Raw genomic sequence first — 22,950 nt, 5'->3', positions numbered from 1 at the left:
GGAGGGAGGGGAGGCACTGATAGGTGGGGCTGCCGGCGGACAGGAGGCGCTGCAGGTTGGAGTGGGGGGAAGTGAAGGGAGGCTGCTGACCTATTACTGTGGCTCTTTGGCAATGTACATTGGTAAATTCTGGCTCCGTCTCAGGCTCTGGTTGTTCTAGGGAGCGAGCGAGTCAGGATGGCGTCTGTAGTCCCAGCTCCACAGTCTGGGACAGAGAGATTGAAATGGAAGAGAGAGCTCCCCCAAACCAGTCAGCCTTTCACCCAGCAGCAGTGGCCATGCTCACAGCGGGTTGCCAGCGCACACCCACCTCTCAACAGACTTATGCTAGGAACAAAAAGGCATCTAACTACACACAACCTGCACACCCTCCTCACCACATCTTCTATCGCCAGGCAGACCCCGTGGCCGCTGCCCGGACGTTCTGTTCGCCCAAAGGCCCTGGGACTGCTGCATGAATTCCCCGGGGCCACTCACTGCTCTGATCCAGCACTTAATTTTTTATGTGCAGCGTAACCCAGAGCCTAAAAAGATCTTAAGTCATGGTATGTAACAGAGACCTCTGTCTCTCTGACTTGGTGCATACAGTCCAGCCACTCTGGAGCCATCTGAACGCCAGAGTTTAGTTCCATAGATTGTCAAATTTCTCACCCGCTCATCAGTACCACCTGGGAAAGCCACTCTGCCCAGACTGGGCTGTGTAAGAGATGATGGCGCGGGGCTGTGTTGAACACCAGAAGGGCATTTTTGGTGTTCTCAGACATGGAGTAGTCACGGAGGCCTCCATGCATGCCCAGCTTGTATAGCCAAAGGAAAAGGCTGATGTTTAAAGAAGCTCCTTGTGGCGCCGGAGACACCTGCTCTCAGCTATAAAAATGGATTAGCTGCTTGCAGCTGGAGCCCATCCAGCAAGGCACACATGCTGCAGGATTCCATTTGGCGTGCAGAACCCAAGTCATGAAAACTCAGTGAAGCAAATTCATGGGACAAGTGAAAGTTAAAAGGAGGATCTGGAAGTTGTGATCATTTGGCAAGAGAGATTCGAGCAGCTACAGATGCAGCTCTGTCACTGAGCTTTGGGTTCTAGCTTTCCAGTCACTCCTTGAAGTGTCTCTTCCATTACTCCAGGCATATGAATCTGGTCCCAACATGCTCCCAGCTGGCACGCTTTAGGCATGGATACAAACTCCAAAGCAGCAGATAAAAACTCATTGTACTCCCACTGTTGGAAGGACTCCAGGGTCCTATGCACAGTGAGTAGTAACATATTCAGTCCAAAAAACGCTCTCTTCATGCAACATTCAGGATGCACAGTATAGAATTGATGGCACCAGAGCAATGTTCCTGCAGCTCTGCGACCTATCCTGTGTGCAGTATGGTGTATATTTAGCAATACAATCACTGATTTAGTAAGTGCACCTCTAACAAATAAACAGTATGAAAAGTCTCCGGAGCTTTCAGAGAGATGCACTTGTCATTTAAGGGGCCTTTTCCAGAAATCCCAAGAACTAAGAATTCGGTCTTTCCACGACATACTACAATGCCCCAATTCTCCTGGAAAATCGTAGTCTGCTGCTAGCCCCTGGTCCTAATACAGCTCTGCCTGAGTCATGAGCCACACATGGAGTTGTATTAGGCTCTGAATTGTCCCAAATGATGCAAAGAGGAAAATGGAGCTAAGCCGAGAGTGTGTTTGGGTGATGGCTATGCATTTGCTTTTAGTGCAAGTTTTGTGCTCACTGCTCCACACAGTCTGCACTCCCCCAGCCTAAAACAGCACGCTCGCTGTAAGGTCTTTGCAGCACGCACAAAGGCAAACAACTGGGACCAGCCCTTGGAAATGACTGGGAAAGTCAGGATTGTGGCAGGATGCTCTGAGTTTGGAGCGATTCCTGCTGAACGCGTGGGCGGCCCTGGTAATTACATTACTCTGGGATCTGTTATTCCAAAGGCAGTTCACTGAAATGTGGCAGTTATTAGATTTGTCTGCTGGGCAGTTCACAGAGGAACAGAAGAGAAAGACGCTCAGACTGGTCTGAGTGCAGCTCGCAGGGAGGGGGCATTCTGAGCAGCTCAGCTCTCCCCTGCAGGGAGTCAGGGCTTCACAAGTGCTTGGGTGATGCGCAAACTGTTGCTCCCTGGAGACAGTGAATGACCTGAGGTTGCAGGAAAGCCTGTTTGGAAAGCCAGCTCCACTGAAGCCTGCAAAGCTGTGTATTTCAGGCCTCTCTCAGCCCGTCATCCCCAGCAGCTGGGTTTTTTCTCCGGGACTCTTGGCTCTGAGCTGAACTCAAATAAGGTCTCTTGAATGGGCAGATAAGACAATGAGTGAACAGGAAATGAATGTGGCACAAGTCTGAGCTTACTAACCGAGACGTTACATGGGGGATTCAACAAGGGTCAATTAATCTACCAAGCATTGGCTCCCAGGGCAAATTAAGTGCCAATTTTCTGCACTGCTGAAGAGGTAAAGAATGAAAATGATAAATAACAGGAAGTTTCAGATGAAAAGAAAGAGCAAGATTGGGGATGACGTTCTAGGTGCTGGAGGCCAGCCAGTAATTAAGCAAACACGTGCACACACCACTGCCCTCTGCTGAAGGGACCATACGGGGAGACTTGCTGGAAGATACGCCCCCTCCCTCTCCTGGCTCGAGCTAGCTTAGCAGCTAAATGCCGGTGCTGTAGGGGCAGGCCGGGGCAGCACCTGGGTGAGGCTAGTGCTGGCCGTCCATACAGACGCTCCACACACAGGGCTGCTAACCTACACCCTGGGTCGTCCAAACCAGTTTTGTGTTTAACATGCAGTTTCTGGCTAACAATCCACACTCTTGAGCCCAGCTCTGCTCCCCTCACTGGCAATGCACGCGCTCCGTGGCCCCGATCCTCAGCTGGTGTGGGCTGGTGCTCCTCCTTTGACTTGCAGGAAGAGCTTTTATCTGGGTAAAGTGGGAAGAATTAGCGTGCAGTTCAAGAGGATACTTAAGCCTATCTGTGACTTTCAGCCGCCGGGTCGTTCCAATGAATTCAGGGGGAGTGCTCACCTGTTTTGTTACACACATGCCAAAGTACCCTCTCCTTAACTTAGGTAGGGCACCCTCGGGCATTCTTCGCAGAACCACTCTCACTGTAACTTAGCCTGGCACCACTCAGGTTTGGGCCAGCTGCTCCTTCCCTGTGACGGAGGGGCCTCTGGGAGCAGCACTGCAGCCCAAGATGCAAGGTGTAATGCCACTCAGTCTGGGGACTTTCGCACCTGGGGGCCCAGGGCAAACTTCCTCTTTTGTCCCGTCCCCCCATGGTATGTGCTGTGTGTAACGTGTCTACGTCTGCGGGCGCCACTGACTAAGGAGCCTGGGTTACTTTTCTGATGTGGCAGGCGCTTCGATGCCGTTGTGACGGGCACTCTACGGTAGACAGAGCTGTTGTCAGGATGTGGCCACCAGGGCATGGATGAACGAGAGCCTCTTCCAACCGAGGCAGAGTGGTGTGTTTTATTCCAGCTGCTGTGAAAGCCTGTGTGGCGGAGCGTGAGGTGGGGTGACCGAGCGCCCCTCCGCCGACAGAGCCCACCTGTGAAAGGTTCTGCAGATAGTGCTGGAAGCAGAGCGAGGCCATAGGATGGCAGAGCAGGTTATGTCTCCTGGGGGGTGGCGTGGTGTGACTGGAAGGCTATGCCAGAGGATGCAGACTCCTCTCCCATGCACTGTCCCCCTCCCCTTTTTCCTAGCAGCTGTAGTGAGAAGAGCAGCTTTGAACCACCCCCACCCCCCGCCAAGTGCAGCCTTCTTGCCCCCATTCCACGAGAGAGAGAGAGAGAGAGAGAGAATATGAATCTGGAAAGAGCAACTTCCAGGGGAGCTCAGTTCATCTCATGTTTATGGAACCTGATTGAAAAAAATATGCCCCCCAGTGTGTGTGGCCCATTCCAAGCAGCCTCTCTCCCCCACCCCCTCCTCTCACTCCTTCCAAAGCAATAACCCCACGCCCCCATGGGCGGTTCTTCCCCTTCTCCACCCACAGCAGCTTTCCTTGCCAAGCTGAAATGGCTGCTCTGCGGACCCATCTTCCTTCATTTCCTTTCCTTGCGCTCCCTCTGCAGGCTCCTGGCACTCTCTGCCTCTGCAGGGCTTTGGGAGCCTGCACTGCCCAGATGGGAACCGAGCCCTATTAATCACCCTGCTTTGCGCACAGCTCAGAGGGGCAGTTCTGAAGGGAAACGCTGTGAGCATTAAGAAGTGTGAAATCGCCTTTGATCCCTTGCTCTCCCCGCACCCCCCCAGCCTGGTCCTTGGGCACTCTCCGCCTGCCAGATTGTGCTGAGTGGCCTGTAGCATATCCGTTCACAATAGACTAAAAGAGCCGAAGTGGCAAAACGCTTTGTTTCACGTGCTCGCAGATCTCGGAAATACTCACTTCGGGGGCTGAAACTTTGGTCGACTTGTCTTATCCCCCCAGCCTCCCATCTTGTTTGTCTCTTTTGTTCACCTGTTGACTCCTGTCTTCAGTGTTGCCTGTGATGATGGTTGATTATTTATCTTATGAGAAGGCTCCTAGGCGCTAGTCCGGGCCCCTCTGGTGCTATACAAAGACAGAACAAAAAGACGGTCCCTGCCCCAACGAGAGTACAAAAGTAAGCAGAAGACACGAGACGCGCTGGATACACAGACTGGGAAGGTTAGGAAAGAATGACCTCATGATTGTCACGTTTTATGTAGTCAGCACAGTAGAGGAGCGTTTGAAGGTGGCTCGTGAGGTAGCTTTGCAGATATTTACAATGTGGGAGAGAGCGCGAAGGTGCTCATTTGAAAGTTTAACAAGTGGCTGATGTCGGGGGCCCAGGGGAGACACAGCTGACTTCTCAGCAGCAAATGAGAGAGGAAAGGTAGGTGTGGCCTGACTGAGTGTCACAGTATGTGGGGTCTTTTTTCGAGCTGCACCTGCGGGAGTCTGTGACTACATGAGACTCTCCACTTTCATTCAAAAAGTAAGGACCTGACCCATGAATTTTTTCACATTTGGGGCTGGCAATAGTGTGTCTGGGGCTGTTTATTTTGTTACATTCTGTTGTTCTGTGCTCAGCAGAAGGGGGCCCTGGTCCTTGACTGAGGTTCCCAGGTACTGCCACAAGACAAATAACAACAATAGGCTAACGTTGCAAAGGGGACAATGAGTGTGGAAGCCAAGCCATCCTGCAGCACCCTCACAGAAAGAGCCGACGGCCCAGGGCACTCATTCTTAATCGATGCTTATGTGGCTCCAGCTCTGGCTTGGGGATTTTCTATTACTGCTAAGAGATCCTGTAGTGTTGGTCTCGGTCCAGGAAATGCCCGTTCCACCAGCCGGAGATCCCTGCACAGGGCCCTGGAACTATGGGAGAGCGGGAGTTCATTCCATGAGTGACTGGGCGCTGCGGAGCCAGCCCAGCCCTGTTGAACTGGGGATCTTCAGGGGCTGTTCAGAACTCAGCCCTCCCCTGCGGGAAACGGGCCAGTCTTCGGTCAGGGATACCTTTTGGAATAATAATGCTGCCACCTTGTGGGGAAACCTCAGAAGAGCAAGCAGAACAAGTAACCCCCCCTCCCTCAAACCCCCCACCCACCCGCTGGGGGAGCATCTACCCAGGCCTTGTCTTCACTAGGGTACAAGGCTCTAACCTCCTGGTAGTGAACGTGTAACTGACACCAGGTAAAATCCAGGTTGTGGATTTTCCCATGAGTTCGCAGCTCCAGATAAGCCCTAGGCTCCCCTGTAGACTTTACCTCAACCTGCGAACTCTTGGGAGAACCACAAACTGCCTTGTGTTCACTAGGATTTGACCTAATGTCAGTTTAATATGAGGTGAGCACACACCTTGCTCCTAGTGCAGACGTGCCCCGAAAGGGCGGGCCCTGAGCCCTGTTTGGGGAACCCTGACTCCTCCCCTTCAGAAACGCACACCCCCAGAGTGCGCTTTTTTCCAAGGTCGAGTGCAGGGTCTCTTGCTGTCAGTCTGGGCAGAGCCCAGCCCAGTGGGGTCCTAACCTGGCAGGGGGCCCTGGGTGCTGCCATAACACTGAGAACCGATCCCTTAGCTCCCTGCTTGTCTCGCAGCTGAGAGGCAGGGCTGGCGAAGGCAGCAGGTCCCACTCGGCTGTTCTTTGCTGTGCTGCCGTTTACTGGCCGCCACCCGTCGTGGGCCCCTGGGGGCAGGGACTGTCCTGACGTGTTTGGAAAGTGCCTGGCAGACACTGGCTGCTGCTACCCCAGGTAGTAATCAGAGCAACCCATAACTCAGCGGGCCAGCGTGGGACATGTTCCCCTGGTGGGGAGTCCTTCCCTGAGCTTCCCAGCTCATGCCCTAAGGCAGAGAAGCAGTGACAGTGTCATCCTGACTCCCTTGGGAGCATGCCTGCCTCTGTCTGTCTCAGACCCCTTTCAAGCCCTACCATGGTTATCAGTAACGGGCCAAGTTCGGACCTGCTAGGAGCCAGTGCCGCTCCATCAGCTCCACCACTGACACCAGCCCGGAGCTTGGCTCCGTCTCTCTGGAGTAACTTGCCCTGATGCTGGCCTACAGGCTGGCGGGAGTCCAGGGGCCTGCACCATTGATGGGGAGCCCAGCCAATGGGTGGGTGGGGCAGCATCTGGAGCCCCTGGACTGAGTGAGGGGAGGTGGGGGTGGGCCAGACGGTGTCATGTGCTGGCGGAGAGGAGCCGGGAGCAGACAAACTATGCCAGCTCTCCAGTTCCCCCGTTCTTGGGTGACTCCTCTGCACCATGGAGCCCCTTGCCCTCCTGGCACAAGGAGCCTGGCAGCAAGCTAGACACAACTGCACACACTTGGCAGGGGTCAGCAACCACAAACAGCCCACCCTGGGGATTCATCGCCTCAGGAACCCCTTCCCCCAGTTAGAGATCTGCTACCCCGTTTGCTGGTAGGCTCAGCCAAGAGACCAAAGGCTGAGCAGACCCCACTCCCCCTCGCTCCCTGAGGCCCATTGGTGGGGCAGCAGAGGCCAGGTCTGCAGCGTTGATACCCGGGCTGGACCGAGGCACCTCCGCCTCCCAGGCTGCCCATCAAATCATGCACCTTTCACCAGGACCAGATTCTCCTCTCCCAGCTTTGTGTGAGTTGTAGAAACTCATCAGGAAAGCCTACGCAGAAAACCCTCCTATTTCCCCTCACCGGCCAGAGGCTGGTGAACATGTGACCCGTCTTTTCTGTAAGAGGAGAAATTCTCCCCTGGGGAGAGGCCCTGCCTGCCAAGTATCCCACAAGCACATTTTTATGGCATGACGCCAATGGGGCCTCTGCTAAAAAAAAATAATTAATGGGGGCGGGGGGACGAGAGTAAGATACAAGGTCTGAACAGGGCTTTAAACTGCAGGCAAGCTCGGGAGCTGCTGATCTGTAAGCCTCGGCCAGAGCGGTCTGCCTCTGCGCTCCCTAGGGCATGGCTGATTTCCTCTCTCTGCCTGCAAAGTGCTGGCCAAATATTACAAAACATCCTTTTCCTTTTAGCTCGTAGCCTTCGGAAAGATATCCCCCCCCACCGTCTGTCCCGCTCTGCTGCTGGCCATCCCCTTCCTTCCCCACAGTCCCTTCCCGGTGCAGGGCTTGCTCGCTGCTTTCCAAGAAGCAAGAGGCAGGTAGTGCAGTGAGAGTCGAAGCACCAAAGAAACCCGGGAGAAGCCAGCAGCTGGAAAGGTAGGGAAGGAAAGGGAGCTCTTGGAGCTTTCTCATCAGACTGTGGGGGAAAGGGGCTGGCAGCAATTCAAGCTTCAGCCGGGGTTACTTTCCCTGCACCTTTGCCTACTCCTAGGAGAAGAGTTGGGGCATAGTCCTGCTCCTGGGGAAACCAGAGGCACGGATCCTATTGACTCTGGCATGAGCAGGATGGGGCCTGGCCTGACTGGGAGGGGAGGTGGTTGTGGCCCCATCACAGGGCTGAGAGGTAGCTGCTGTGATGGAGAATTGCTTTATTTATTCATGAGGTCATGTTGCTCACAGCAGTGGGATTGTCCCCTTGCCCTTGGAAATGGGTATTTTCCTCCTCGGAATGGGGAACGGGCTCCTAGAACCGCCGGCTCCTGGTGGAAGAGAGTTGCTCAGACCCTCCTGCACCGCAGACTCCGATTGCCTGGGTGCTCCTTTGAAGTGCCTTGGGAACTTGGGTGCATGGATTGTGGGTGGGCTGATGCGGGGGAGAGCCGCTGGAAGGGTGCTGTAGCAAGGCGCTGCGGGGAAGAGATGCTGCGCAGGGCTGTCATGAGGCAGCTGCAGCCAGGGCTGTGAGTGAAGGCTGCTTTCAAGTGTTAGAGAACTAAAGTTTCCATTCTTAGCCAGGCAGAGATTGGGGCATCCAGTAACATCCCCACGAGCCAACGCCCCCTGATCCCAGACCCCTTCCCTTTCTCCCAGAAGGAGAGCAGAGCTGGTTGGGTTTTCTCCAGCACCTATCATGTTCCTGACCCCCAGGGAGCCCTGTGCAGGGGTGAGCTGGTGCTGGCAGTGCAGGGGCCATGCTGTTATACCAATAAATTAAAAACCAGCAGGATCTTATTAAAGGGAAAAAGGCAAAATACCACATTTATTGTGAATACAGAAAGAATCATAGTAAGCAGTTAATTCTAGTTATAACATTCCATTCTATCTCATATTTATTCACACATTCATTCATACACACACACACAGGTTCTGCAAGGTTGTTATCACAGTTACCAGCCTTAGAGTTGCTCATGCCAAGCCGCTGGCCAGGTGGCCTGGATACGAGGAGGGAGCAGGGCCTCGTCAGATGCACATCTGATGCTCCTGGAAGTTGGTTTGCAGAATCAGACCCCAAAGTTCTCACTTTCTAGAATCCATTTTTATAGGAATTTCTTCCTATGCCAGTCTATGGGAATTGCTTCATCATGCTGTTGCCGAATCAATCGGCAGATGGCACATTCCTGACGGCTCCGTGCTGCCAGATGTTATCTTGTTCTTTGGTTCTCCCATTCTTGAGGCTGTTGGGTGGATTCCAGTCTGCCCCCCGGGGGTCCTCTGGTTATTTCCATTTGACACCTTCAGCAGATGGACACTGGAATCTTAGGCTGGCACCTCCCTGATCATTCAGTTGTTATCCACACCAAGCATCCATCCATATACATCCTCTATCTCTATTTTAATCACAATTGTTAATACAACAAAAGGGCGGGGAGTCTCTGGGTGCTGTTTCTGTTGTTACTGAGTATTGCTTTGAGTCTCTCTCTCTGTGAATTGCTTTGAGAACAGACTCTGTCTTAGAATGTACTAACACAATTAGCAGCTTGCAAGTTTCACACATAGAGGGAGAGAAACAGTACCAAAAACCAAGAGACCTCTTAATTAGTAATACCCTGGAATTTAAACTCTGGGGAATCAAACTCATTTGTGATTTTAATACAGACCTTCTTTAATATGATCCAACAATGCAAGCCAATGTAGCAGACATCCTGCGCTCACCCCCAGCCCTGCGCATAGATCCTGAGGAAGGGCGGGAATGGGGTGGGACACTGGAGCTATCCCGCTCTCTTTTCCCAAAGTACCCTGAGAATTTTAACATCTGCCGGCCCTGCCAGCACTGGGGATGAACAGGAAGGACCTTCCGCCTCTGAAAGGCAACACCTGGAACAGTGCAGCCTTCTCCCCAGCCCATGGGGTCACCATTGGGTACCCATCAGAGATAGGAAGACGGGACATCTCTCCGAAAGGTCAGTGTCTCTGACAGAGCGCTTCGACGCTCTCCTCTTATAGCACTGGGCCCAACAGCCCTAAGACACCTGTGGCAACCAACAACCTCCCTGTGGCCTTCTGGCTCAACAGGAACCTAGCCATGAGATACAGCCACGGACTTTCAGCCACCCTCACTGCTTGGGGTCTGTGCAGTTACCTGGAGCCCCCCTCCAAGGTCTTCATCATGACACTGTTGGCATTGCTAAGGGGGAGCAGCTGGTCCGTGCAAGAGAGACAACTCGTGTTCACACCACACAGATGCTTCCGATAATCAAGAAGCAGGGCAATGTGCAGGGGCCTCTCTGCCCATGGAAGTCAGGGGACAGTAACCTTTCTCCAGACACAAAGGTCTCCCTTAAAGTTAGTGATGTTTTTAGCTTCTGCCTAGTAACCCTCAGCACCTAACCCTCAGGGGTCCCGGCTCAGCATCCCTTCTCTCAGAGGCTGCTTCAGGTAGCCAAGAATGCTGCATGTTCCCATGTTGGCTTTATATAAATTCATGGTACGCCCATATCTTGAATATTGCGTGCAGATGTGGTTGCCCCATCTCAAAAAAGATATATTGGAAAATGTTCAGAACAGGGCAACAAAAATTATTAGGGGTATGGGAACTGCAGCCATATGAGGAGAGATTAATAAAACTGGGACTTTTCAGCTAGGAAAAGAGACGACTAAGTGGGGATATGATTGAGGTCTATAAAATCATGACTGGTGTGGAGAAAGTAAATAAAGAAGTGTTATTTAAACCTTCTCATAACACAAGAACTAGGAGTCACCAAATGAAATTAATAGGCAGCCCATTTAAAACAAACAAAAGGAAGTATTTCTTCACACAAAGCACAGTCAACCTGTGGAACTCCTTGCCGGAGGATGGCGTGAAGGCCAAGACTATAACAGGGTTCAAAAAAGAACTAGATAAGTTCATGGAGGATAAGTCCACCAATGGCTATTAGCCAGGATGGGCAGGGATGGTGTCCCTAGCCTCTGTTTGCCAGAAGCTGGGAATGGGTGATGGGATGGATCACTTGGTGATTCCCTGTTCTGTTCATTCCCTCTGGGGCACCTGGCACTGGCCACTGTCAGCAGACAGGCTACTGGGCTAGATGGACCTTTGGCCAGACCCAGTCTGGCCGTTTGTATGTTCTCACGTAGGCAAGGTAGGGTGTGAGACAGCTGGGAGGCAGAGCCTCCTAACGGCAGTAAAGCCTCTGCAGCAGCACTGTCTGCTGTCCCCGTCAGCCCCCACAAGTGCTGTGCTTGGAGCAGGTTTGGAGCCTGTGTAGCATTCAACGAGGAATCCGGAGGCTCCAAGGAGGCATTTAAGCCAGACTCCCTGTGACAGCCAGACACAGCCTTAGTCATGTTCCCCAGAAACAAAACATAAAACCTGAGCCCCAGGGCAGCAGGCAAGGGCTTGGTGCGCTCTTTTTCCAGGCACATAGAACTTTTCATGGAATTAGATTCTGACTAATTATTACCAGCTGTTTCTTTGCTGGCAGCAGCCGCTACACAGGCCGGCTCACGCACGTCGGTCCTGAGGGTGCCCGAGGGCTGTGGGGCTGCGGCCGACGGCAGGAAGCTGTTCTGAACTTCACGGGAAGGAGCAGGGACTCCGCGGTGGATTTCTCTGCAGCCTTTTGAGTAAGTAGATTCCCAGTGCTCTCTGTGCTCAGGCACCGCGTCTGGCTGCTGCGTAAGCAAGGTCGGCGGTTGTCTAAGTTTCTCTGCAGGACAGGCCTGCTGTGTTTCTGCCTCTGGATGATCCCGAGGACAGCCAGTCGCTTCCCTCTGGGAAACTGGTTTACTGGCATGCAATACACAGCATCGGGAGCCAGTCTTCAATGCTTTCAGCTGGGCCTGAATAGCCAAGGGCTTGTTTGCTGTGCATGGCCATTACAGGTCCTGTGATACCTTCCACAGCTTGGAAATGAAGCCAGGTGTCCTGACTCTCAGACCTGTGCTCATTTCCAGACTCTGGGAGGAGTGTTATCGAGTGGACAAGTCATCTCACCTCACTGTGTCTGCACCTTCCCCATCTGAAAAACGGGACAATAATCCTGGCCCACTTCACTGGGGGCTGGGAGGCTTAATTAACGTTTGTCAAGTGCTTTGAGAGCTAGCGACGGGTGAGGGGATATGAGAGAGCGTAGTATTTAGATTCTTGGGGTCGAGAGCCCTCTTTTCTCTCACGAACGGCTCAATAATTGTCAGCCTAGGAAGCGTGTGAGTGTGTGAATGCACGTGTGTGTGTGTGTGTGACGATATCTGACAGGTTTCAGAGTAACAGCCGTGTTAGTCTGTATTCGCAAAAAGAACAGGAGGACTTGTGGCACCTTAGAGACTAACGAATTTATTTGAGCATGAGCTTTCGTGAGCTACAGCTCACTTCAATATCTGACAGTAGCACAGTGACGGGGGAACTTGTTTATCAGTAGCATGGAGAGGCCCCTTTGCCAGCGGCGCACTGTGTCTGCAGATGTGACTGAAATAGCCCTGAGCCCCGTAATTAGACCCCCGGAAGAGCTCTGCCCACATGCAGGCTGACACAGCATGCATGTCCCCTTCGCTCGTTCAGCGTCCGGTACAGAACAGCCTGGCCCCTTCCCACACCACCGAGGTTCATTTGCCAATGCACACATGCTGCATGAGTGTTGGCTCCATTTGACAGTGGCTGCATGGCAGCCCATCTAGCGAAGGAGCGAGCCACTGATGGCCCCTATGTGTTATGGGAGGATTCACCCTTTAAGGTCAGGTGGCTGTTTTGACAGGACCGATTTCTTAGGAAATATTGAATTCTTGCAGCTTGGCAGCACTCCCTGTCTCATGATGCCTGGTGAAGGCACATCTGTGAGATAAATCACTGAAGCCTGGAGAGAACACCACAGCCCTGCAGTGAGGTCAGGAGCCAAAAAGCCATCTTCAGTCTGCTTGGGGAGGCAAGGTGGCAGGGTTGAGTTGAAATGCAGCCAGTTATGGTAGTGTTTTGCATCTGCAGGCATGTTGGGCTTTACAGAGGCAGAAAACAGCAGCATTTTAAAAGCTATTTTAAACGAAAATAGCTGCTGGGAGTTATTTTAAAATCAGAGGCAGCAAAATTAAAGAGCTCTGTTGGCCCACAGGAGTCCTGCCTGTCTCAGGGCACTGCCCTTGTAACTTTCCTTCCCACCACGTCAGTGCAAGGATCTGTTATGACTATGAGCAAAGACCAGCTCCTTGTGAATGTCAAACTGTTTCCAGCTGTTTCCGTATTAGTCAGACCCGTGGGTGAGGCAGAGACAATACTTACCCCACAACTGCAAAGTGAAAGAGACAGAAATAATGCAGGGAGCAGTGAATGCCCATCCTGGTGTTCATGATTCCCGAGCCCAGCAACGCTACCCTCTGGCAAAGCCTGGCTCCGGGGTCACTGTGTTCTATGGAGTCTATCCAAAATCTCAGGGCTTAAAAACATGTTACTACTTATTTGATTAGTGTGATGCTCCCAGAAATGTGGCATCTGGGCACATGACATTGGAAGGCTGGACTTTTCAGTAAGGTTCAGCACCAACATCGGGGCCAGACTTTCAGTAGAGCTCAGCACATTGGCTGCACGTTGGCTGCTGAGCCCTTTAGAAAATCTGGCTCCGGTAGTGGGTGAGGAGCACTTGGAAATCTGGCCCTGAAGGTGCTGGATTAAGGTGCCCACAATGAGCAGCACAGACCTCCTGGGCTAAAGACCCACTGGAAAACACTCTGCTTGCATTCCCCCCCCCCCCTCCCCAGCTCATATCTAGGGAGGGTCAGTGTCAGGGGGAGCATCTTTTCTGATCTCAGCCCAGGGGAGTTGTTGTTTCTTTTACTGTTTGCACAACCAAATATATATGCAGTAACTGTGTTTACTAAGTAAATACAAACATGCAGTTTAGCTACATCGAGACTGCCTCTAACACAAAGAATACAGGTACCACCACCAGAGGGCTTACAAGCTATTAAAGTGCCTATCCTACACACTACAAAAAGAAAAGGAGGACTTGTGGCACCTTAGAGACTAACCAATTTATTTGAGCATGAGCTTTCGTGAGCTACAGCTCACTTCATCGGATGCAAAGTTTAGTTAGTTGGGGGATTGAACTGTCGCTCACGAAAGCTTATGCTCAAATAAATTGGTTAGTCTCTAAGGTGCCACAAGTCCTCCTTTTCTTTTTGTGAATACAGACTAACACGGCTGCTCCTCTGAAACCTACACACTACAGGAACTGACAAGACAAAACAGTTCTTTAAGATCCCAGCTGAGAAGCATAATGTACAATAAGTGTAGGCTTAAAAGTGGCAGGTAAAAACAACGGCATCAAAAATCATTGCCTCTTCACTTGCCTGCCGAGACCTGAGATCAGGGCTCTGCGCTTCCCCTGCTGCAGCTGGGCACACCCAGACCTCTGGCACACTTGAAGGAAGGCTGCTCTCAGCTCTGTTTTACTGCGAGGGTTTCCCTCCTGCAGGGTAACCGGAAGGCAGGTGTTCGCCCGTAAAGAGCCCGTCAGGTCCTCTCTTCAACCTTGCCTACATTAGAACATTCCACGGGCTACCATCTAGCCAGTCTACAAAGCACCCCGTGTCCCCAGGGACAGCTTCGTCCAGCAGCACCTTGGCTTTCACTCCACCAAAATGCCTGCACTTGCTCTGAGCTTGGCTAAGAGCCACGCTATTCAGCATCATCTCACTGCCAGTGCAGACAGCAAGGGGTGGCCTAACAGCTGCACCAGTGCGATCAGTCCTTCACACACTATCCTGCCATGTCCCTTTAGCAGTCGCTGTGCTGTCCACTAGGCTCTTAAGGGAGCTTTTTCCAGGCTATTCTCTGAGCCCTGCTCTTGATTGTTCAGGGACAAATGGCTGTTTGGGTTATTAGCCCACCCCACCCATCAAATCCTTGAATGAGATGAACAATAAGTGCCTCGGATGGCTGGAGGCCACTCTTTGGGAGTTACCACTGATAAGTAACCCAGACAATGCCCCTGCATGTCAAGGAGGCCTTGGGAACCGCTTGCACTGCTCAGCCATTGGCAGGGGACACTGCACATGTCAGCTGGCTTTAGCCACATCCTAAACGTGCACTCGGGTGGGAGACCTACTGCAGTGGCTTTCACCTGACTTGGCTTTCTTCTGGGTGATACTCAGGGCAGCAGGAGCCTCCAGACCATTAGACTTTTCCCTGAAAAGAGCTGAACCACAGAAGGTAATTTTCCCTTGTCTAAAATAATTTCTTTAGACTCTGGGGAATTTGGGATGGTTTTCGTGCTCCTGTGATTAGAACCATCCTAAATGCTGTAGTCTGTGATCCCTTTGCATGCAGAAGGGAGAAATTCTGGGTCTTTATTTATGTGGACAACATCTGGCATCTTTCAGTGTTGTGTGGATACGAGAGTACGTGCAGTGCAGGGCTCATCCAAATGAGTAAGGAGTATTTTACCGCATCAGACGAACCCCCAAGGAAACAACCCAGCAATAGAGCTGTGGTGAGATGATTTTTTGTTCCTGTGGGAAGAAATTTAAAAGAAAACAGAAAAGAGTTTTCCTTTGTGTTGACATTTTTCTTTGAAAATGTTTGGGTTTTTGTCAAACAAAAAAGTAAAATCCCCAAACTGAAAAGTTTTCAGTCTTTGAGTTTTCATTTTTTTTTATAAAAATGCCCAGAATTGGCCACAGACGTTTTCTTGTTGTCAAAAAGGCCACTTTTTGTCACCCAAAAAAAAAAAGGAATGTTCAAATGAAAAACTTCAAGCCGCGATGTTGTCATCTATGTGTTTCAAATGCTGATCATCAAGACCAGGCCAAGGGCCAAGGCAGGACCAAGTAACCCTAGACCACCCCTGACAGGTGTTTGTCCAACCTGTTCTTAAAAACCCCCAATGGTAGGGATTCCACAACCTCCCTTGAAAGCCTGATCCAGAGCTTAGCTACCCTTAGAGTTAGGCAGTTTTTCCTAAAATCTAACCTCAATCTTCCTTGCTGCAGGTTAAGCCCATTACTTCCTGTATGACCTTCAGCGGACATGGAGAACAATCGATCTCCATCCTCTGTATACCAGCCCTCTGGTTCCCCACCCCCACTCGTCGTCTTTTCTCAAGACTAAACATGGCCAGTTTTTTAACCTTTCCTCATAGGTCAGGTTTTCTAAACCTTTTATCATTTTTGTTGCTCTCCTCTGAACTCCCTCCAGTTTATCCACATCTTTCCTTAAGTGGGGCACCCAGACCTGGACAGAGTCCTCCAGCTGAGGCCTCACCAGTACTGAATAGAGCAGGACAGTTACCTCCCGTGTCTTACATAAAACACTCCTGCTAAATGCAGCCCAGAATTATATTCGTCTTTTTCACAAATGCGTCACATTATTGGCTCATATTCAATTTGTTATCCACAGTAACCCCCAGATCCTTTGCAGCATTCCTGTGGAATGGTTTTCTCCAGGAGTAGAGGCTATTTTCAGGGAAACACAGCGCTGATGGAAATATTTGCCTCATCAGGGATTCCTTGATTGGGTTCCTGATTGCCCCAGATAAGAGCCACTGAGCCTGTGATTGCTCTTGACACAAACTCAAGAGGAGATTATTTTTCAGCAGCTGTGAATCAGATTTGGCAATTGTTACATACAAAAATGTTTGTCTGTTCCTAAAATGCAACATTAAGAACCCTGGTCTTGGGACATGTCCTGCTGCGTAGATGGGATTTCGATGGCCTTTGCCATTTTGCCAGTGTACACTTTAGCATATTACATATAAGAAGGGTACAGCCCTCAAATTCACAAAAAAACCCAACAACCCTGGAAAATAGCCAATTCCAACATAAACATGATGGGACTTGATTCATGTCTCTGGATACTGGTACTTTGATATCAGACTATCGCTGCGGTATCATTAATGTTATGGACGAGAGTAATATAGTTAAATGCAGACAGTGTTGGATCTTCTGCACCACTACAGTGCAATGGCAGCACATGGATTTAGTGGTGAGAGCAGGGAAGTGTGTCTAGTTCGGAGCTTGGAGTCCGAACCTCTGGGAATCGTGACTCCTGGATATTGTCTGTGGGTCTGCTACTGTCTTGCAGCATGATCTTGGGCAAGTCTGTGCCTCAGCTTCTTACTGTGGAATGGGGCTAACAGCTGCTTACAGAGGATCTGAGAGGGTTGATTAATTAATGTGACCAGATAACACAGTGATGGGCACCTGACAGATAGATGGACTAGACACGATGGGCTAGATCCTCCACGTGGGTGAATCTGTAGCTCCATTGAGTTCGGTGGAGCTATGGTGATTTATACCAGCAGAAGATCTGGCTTAATGACTGTGAAGGTCAATGATATCCTCAGATAAAAGGCTCTAGAAAAGTGCAAATGATTGTGATTTCTATGCAAAAGGTAAAATACTCCATCTCCAATTACAGCTTTGCATGGTAATGTTTAGTTCAATAAAATAGGATATAACTCCATATTATTACACCGATACGTGGCTGTTATTTTAACCACAGAGGCACATCCAGATTACAGCTTGTCATCGTTAATAAAAATGAAAATCACTAGTGCTGAAGAATGGTTGACGATTGCCCAGTAACCACTACATACCAACTGCAACAAGTCATGCACTCTGTACACAAACAGGGAGAGCTGAAGGCTCATTCGCAAATCTGCCAGAAAACGGGATCTTGTCAGCATCCCCTTAGAATCATAGAATATCAGGGTTGGAAGGGAGCTCAGGAGGTCATCTAGTCCAACCCCCTGCTCAAAGCAGGACCAATCCCCAATTGTTGCCCCAGATCCCTAAATGGCCCCCTCAAGGATTGAACTCACAACCCTGGGTTTAGCAGGCCAATGCTCAAACCACTGAGCTATCCCTCCCCCGCTTCCTGTACCATGTTCGTTTCTTATAATGATGCATTTACCAACATAATTTTAAAATATAGCTGTAGGTGTACGCCTCATATTACAATAGCTGCCATCTCTTCCTGGTGTAAGACCATCACCACGGGTCCCATGCCATGTCTTTTATGCATAAAAACAGCCACAGGCTTCTCTGGGAGAGTTTCTGGCATTGGAAGTACATAGTTGGGTCCCAAGCACTCACTACAATTTGTTTCAGTCGTTTGTTAGTACAAGAATTCGTTATAGGCCAGGTTTATATGGATGAAAGTCTCCCATGCCTGAGTGTGAGAGATGCTGTCCAGATTGTAGGAAGGCTTTTTTGAAAACTCAGCTGGTTTTGTTACAATTGGAGCATTTTAAACCATGTGCTGGTATTTTCTGTTGGGCTGTTTGCTGTTCTGAGGGTGCAATTGGCATCTTTGTAAAAGGTTTGTTTCTCTCCACCTTGGACAAAAGTATTGTGCGCCCCGTGGAACCAGGGCTTTGTTACAGGACTGTTGCGAGGGTGCAGGTGCACTCTGATTCTATCCCCCCACCGCTAGACGGGTGTGAGTAAATAGGCAACAGGGCTCAGGCCTGCCCTTCCCTCGCACTTTGTACCTACAGAATGAATTGAAATCAGAGCACCTGCAGCTCCAGCTGCTTGAGTTGCACCCACAGTCAGGGAGCGAGAGCTGCAAGCACCCAGATTTGCACCCACCCTTCAACTGTAGGTGCAGCTGCACCTAGGAAAGGAAGAACGGACCTCAGCACTTTTGAAAATCTGCCCCTCAGAGCTGACTGAAAATGACAACCCCCCATCCCGGACACCGGCTAGTTGAGTTTGTTTGGGATGTTTGACATTGTGATAATTCAGAGATAGTGAGCAAGGAAAAATGGTATGTCACCAGCTTGCTGGGGTTTAGTTCTCATTCTTTTTTTACTGGGGCAAGGAATGTGAATGTAAAACATCAGCTTCGGCCCGGACTCAACACCCAGGGAGCTTGGGACCTGTCTGGAGGAATTCTGTGTGTCAGTAACAGGGGCAGGTGTCTGTGCATGGGCAGTATACTGCAGCCTGCTCCTTTAAACAATGCAGAAGGGGCACACCCACAAAATGCTGTAAGCCCTCGGGCCTGCAGGCTTTCCCCTCCTGGCTGAGCGAGGTCTCTTTTGCTGAGCCCCCAAGATGTCCGACTCCCATTCTGCGCAGTGTCAGACACACACTTCTCCGCAGTGAAATCTGAACGGAGGGTGAAATGTCCTAATCTCACACTGAAATAGAAGATTCAGGGATTGCAGGGAGGGCACCCGTCCCCCCAGCTCCCTGCTGCAGGCACTCCTCTCCACCCATGCAAATTTACTGCCCTCTGCTGCAGAGCATCCTCTCCCTGCCCTTCATCCACCCCTCCACACACTGCCCCCTCTGCAGGGCATCCTCACCCCCCTCCATGCCCCCCCACACGCACTGCCCCCTCTGCAAGGCACCCCCTCCATGCAACCCCCCCCACATTCACATCCTCACCCCTCCCCAGCTGCCCCCTCTGCAGGGCACCCCCTCCATGCAACCCCCCCAAACTCACATCCTCAGCCCCCCCGGCTGCCCCCTCTGCAGGGCACCCCCTCCATGCAACCCCCCCACACTCACATCCTCAGCCCCCCCGGCTGCCCCCTCTGCAGGGCACCCCCTCCATGCAACCCCCCCCCCCCACTCACATCCTCACCCCCGCCCCTCCCCGCGGCAGCAGCTGCTCTCTCCCGGGCGGGCTGGAGAGTCCGAGCGCTGCCGGAGGAGCCGCGCCCTGCACCGGGAGCACCGGGCACCGCGCTCCCGGGGCGCCCCCAGCCGAGCCCGGGCCGGGTCTCTGCCCCCGCGCCGCGCCGCGCCGCTCGGGCGCTTCCCGGCCGCCCCGGGGCTGGGGACTGCAGCCGCCAGCCCGGCGGGGAGCAGGCACCATGGGAGGGGCGCAGAGCCACAAGCAGAAGGAGCCGGCGGCTGGGCAGAGACCCCCGGGGCGCGAGGAGACCAGGCAAGTCCCGGGGGGGCGAAGGCGCAACACTCGGGGTTCCACTCGCAGGGGCGCGGGACCCCAATAACCCCAACTCTCAGCACCTGCCCTGCGTGACCTTTCCTCTTCCCTGCCCTCTCTGGCTGAGGCTCGGGGCGCAGGACAGGGCGAGCTTGTGCCGCGTGGCTCTGGCTGGGCATATGGGGGGGGGTTGTGACTCGCCCCCTGTCCATGTTCCCCAGGAACCACCCAGCTGCGTGTGATCTGCCGCTGCCAGGCAGAAGGGGAGCGGGTCTGGGTTCCCCTGACCGCAGAAAGTGACTCAAAGTCTGAGAGGGGATAGCTCAGTGGTTTGAGCATTGGCCTGCTAAACCCACGCTTGTGAGTTCAATCCTTGAGGGGGCCCTTTAGGGATCTGGGGCAAAAAAAAAAAAAAAAAATTGGGGATTGTGCCTGCTTTGAGCAGGGGGTTGGACTAGATGATCTCCTGAGGTCCCTTCCAACCCTGATATTCTATGTTGGGGCTTCTTGGAACTAGAGAGTTTTCTAGTGGTTTGTTTAAAAAAAAGAAGTTATTTAGTATGACACAGTCACATAAATAAGATGCTTCTGGTGTCTGCTCATTCTTTTCATGTGGGAAAGAACTCACACGCTGACATTCAAAGCTCCGAAACCTGTTTTGTGCAGGAAAAAAATGGTTTGCAAGTGTGTATAAGCTAGAAAGAAGTTATTAGAGTGGTTATTGGTGAGACACCTTCTCTTTCCTGATAGAGTGCTGTGTTTGTTTCATACTGCTACTAACCATGAAACTGCAGCTTCCAGATCCTTATGTTATGCTGTCCTGCTCCCATTTTATCTGAAGTTTAAAGTCAAAATCAACAGTTGCCATTTTGTTTATATTTCCCAGTCATAATGAAAACCACAAGGAGTGAACTTTATAATTAAAGTGAAATGGTATAAAGTGACCCCATGGGTATAAAGCAGGTTATAACAAGTGGAAATTGGTGTTACCAGAGCAGGCTAGACCAGTTAGGATAGAGAGGGAGAGGTTGATACATTTTTTCTCAAAGTAGCTACGAAGTCTGGTCCATTTTTCAAACGTGTGACCTCAAAATGCCTTTGCCTTTAAGAAATAATCTGATTTGGCACAAGAAACAGCCCTGCCTTGCTGGGACTTTTTGTTTGTTTGTTTCACCGATGGGAACAGAACAGAAGCCTGTTCAACTCAGCACCTCTCAGTATAATCCAGAAACTTTTCAGCTAGATAAAATCACAGTCCCACAAAGAGATCCCAGGCTTTTATAGAATAAAACGTTATCTTTTAAGCCAAAGGATCCTGCCATATAGCACTGCTGTCCGTCAGTTGTGGCTAGAAAAGGTAGCACAGAAGTTTTACCAAGACTTGGTTTTGTACATTGTAAGACCAGAAAACGCTGTTCTCAGCCAGCAGAGTTTGAAATCTATAAACAGAGGCAAAACCACATTAGTAAATGATCTGCAAGAAAGAACAGATACTGCCAATCATAAAATCCAACTTTCAGAGAAACTTTAAAAAGAATAAGCCAGTTGTCTGCTACATTCCCCACCCCTGGAATATCTGCATGTTATAAAGTATGTTGTTGCTTTTATAAAAAGATTTAAAATGAGAATATACCCATGGGCTAAGTCATGAGGCATGTGGAATACACCAGGCATTAAGTCAAGGCTTTGGTTATGCATATGGCCCTACCAAATTCATGACCATGAAAAACCATCACGGACCATGAAATCTGGTCTCCTCCATGAAAACTGATCTTTTGTGTGCTTTTACCAATGCTATACAGATTTCATGGGGAGACCAGCGTTTCTCAAGTTGTGGTCCTGACTCAAAAGGGAGTTGCAGGAGGGTCACAAGATTATTTTAGGGGGGTCGCGGTATTGCCACCCTTACTTCTGCGTTGCCTTCAGAGCCGGGCAGCTGGAGAGGGGCAGCTGTTAGCTGGGCACCCAGCTCTGAAGGCAGCACCCCGCCAGCAGCAGGGCAGAAGGAAGGGTAGCAGTACCACAACCCCCTCTGCAATAAACTTTTGACACCCCCCCCACTTCTTTTTGGGTCAGGACCCCTACAATTACAGCACCTTGAAATTTCAGATTTAAATAGCTGAAATCATGAAATTAACGATCTTAAAAATCCTATGACCATGAAATTGACCAAAATGGGCTGTGAATTTGGTAGGGCCCTACTTATGCAGTTAGATAAACAGTGCTCATTTTATGCAATATGTGTACTGTAGTGTGTTAATGTCTCTGCCAGGTTTTGGAGAAGGGGAGACACACCTGAAGCAGGTGTTCACCTGTAGTAAATATTTAACAAGCCAGTCCTTTTTTGCATAGCAAACACTGGATTCAGAGAGGGGGTTAGCAAAGTCCTAGCTTTTAAAGTCTTTGCTGTATCTCATAAACAATGCTTTCTCGGATGTGAATTGAGGGAGATCCCAAACAGAAGAACACACCATTGTTTGCTATAAATGCTAGAGACAGTGTTAGAAGACAAATTAGCGAGCACTGTGTGTGAGAAAATCCTGAGAGGAAAGCACATGCCACAGCAATGGAAAGGCAGCTGATCGCTTTGTAGCCCTTAGGAAGATGCAAAAGATGCTTAATAAACAGCCATGGGTGTGACAAAAGCCAGCCAAACTGAGTAAAGCCTGACACAACAGTTTATTATAAAAACAAATCCATTAGTATGACTGCTAGTATCCAAGACAGAATGTCTGGGGGGCTGAGAGCCAGAGGCTGGTAACCGGAAGAAAGAAATAACAGTGGCCTGGCATGAGATGAAATGCATGTGACTGTTACAGGAGGGAGAGGAGCTGGGTTGGCAAACTGATCAGGATGGAGCCGTGTATGAGGGAAGGTGCAGACATGATGAGAAGGTACATCGTACTGACCTAGGAAGAAAAGTTATTGGCTTATTTTACCTGATGTAGCCTGACTGTCTCTAGGTAGTCTGATGGTCTTCTCTGTGCTTTCTAAGGATTGTGTGCTGGGTCTTCACCATCTTGGCAAGATTGACTTATTGATGATTATTCTGTATTAATAACAAAAATGTATGGATCGCCCAAACTCTGCATCTTGCTTGACAAAGGTGCGTGCTCTGAGGAGTTCATCATCCTTGAAATGGAGTTCTCCTGATGCTGTAACTCAGACACCTGCCCTCTTATTCTAGTTCTGTGATGAGTCTGGAGCCAGCCAGCAAAACTAGTTTTAGAGCATTTACCCAGTTCCCAAACCATCCTGCAATGAGAGCAAACAAAAGACCGGGAGGGCCAGAGAGTAGTGACTGTATCAT

The 22,950-nt window shown here is 50.7% G+C and overlaps 1 protein-coding gene across 4 annotated transcripts in view; it reads left to right on the top strand.

Annotated features, from left to right (window-relative positions):
• The window catches only part of TACC1 (transforming acidic coiled-coil containing protein 1), a 151,183-nt gene that overhangs the window by 60,383 nt on the left and 67,850 nt on the right, over positions 1 to 22,950 (top strand). Inside the window, exon 1 of one of the 4 annotated variants that reach the window (XM_073324733.2) lies at positions 7,586 to 7,690. The exons of 2 other annotated variants lie outside the window; for them this stretch is intronic. Coding sequence is in view for 1 of the 2 variants with exons in the window: in XM_073324731.2 (XP_073180832.1) it covers positions 19,567 to 19,640 (74 nt within the window). In the remaining variant the exon portion in view is untranslated. Of the gene's footprint in view, positions 1 to 7,585; positions 7,691 to 19,516; positions 19,641 to 22,950 lie in introns of those variants that run through there. One more of the 4 variants, XM_073324731.2, reaches the window with a different exon arrangement.

Source organism: Lepidochelys kempii, chromosome 26 (genome assembly GCF_965140285.1).
Source record: "Lepidochelys kempii isolate rLepKem1 chromosome 26, rLepKem1.hap1, whole genome shotgun sequence".
In the NCBI taxonomy this organism is placed as follows: Eukaryota; Metazoa; Chordata; order Testudines; family Cheloniidae; genus Lepidochelys; species Lepidochelys kempii.
Note: the sequence above shows the minus strand (reverse complement) of the source record. Positions and strands in the feature narration are given on the sequence as shown.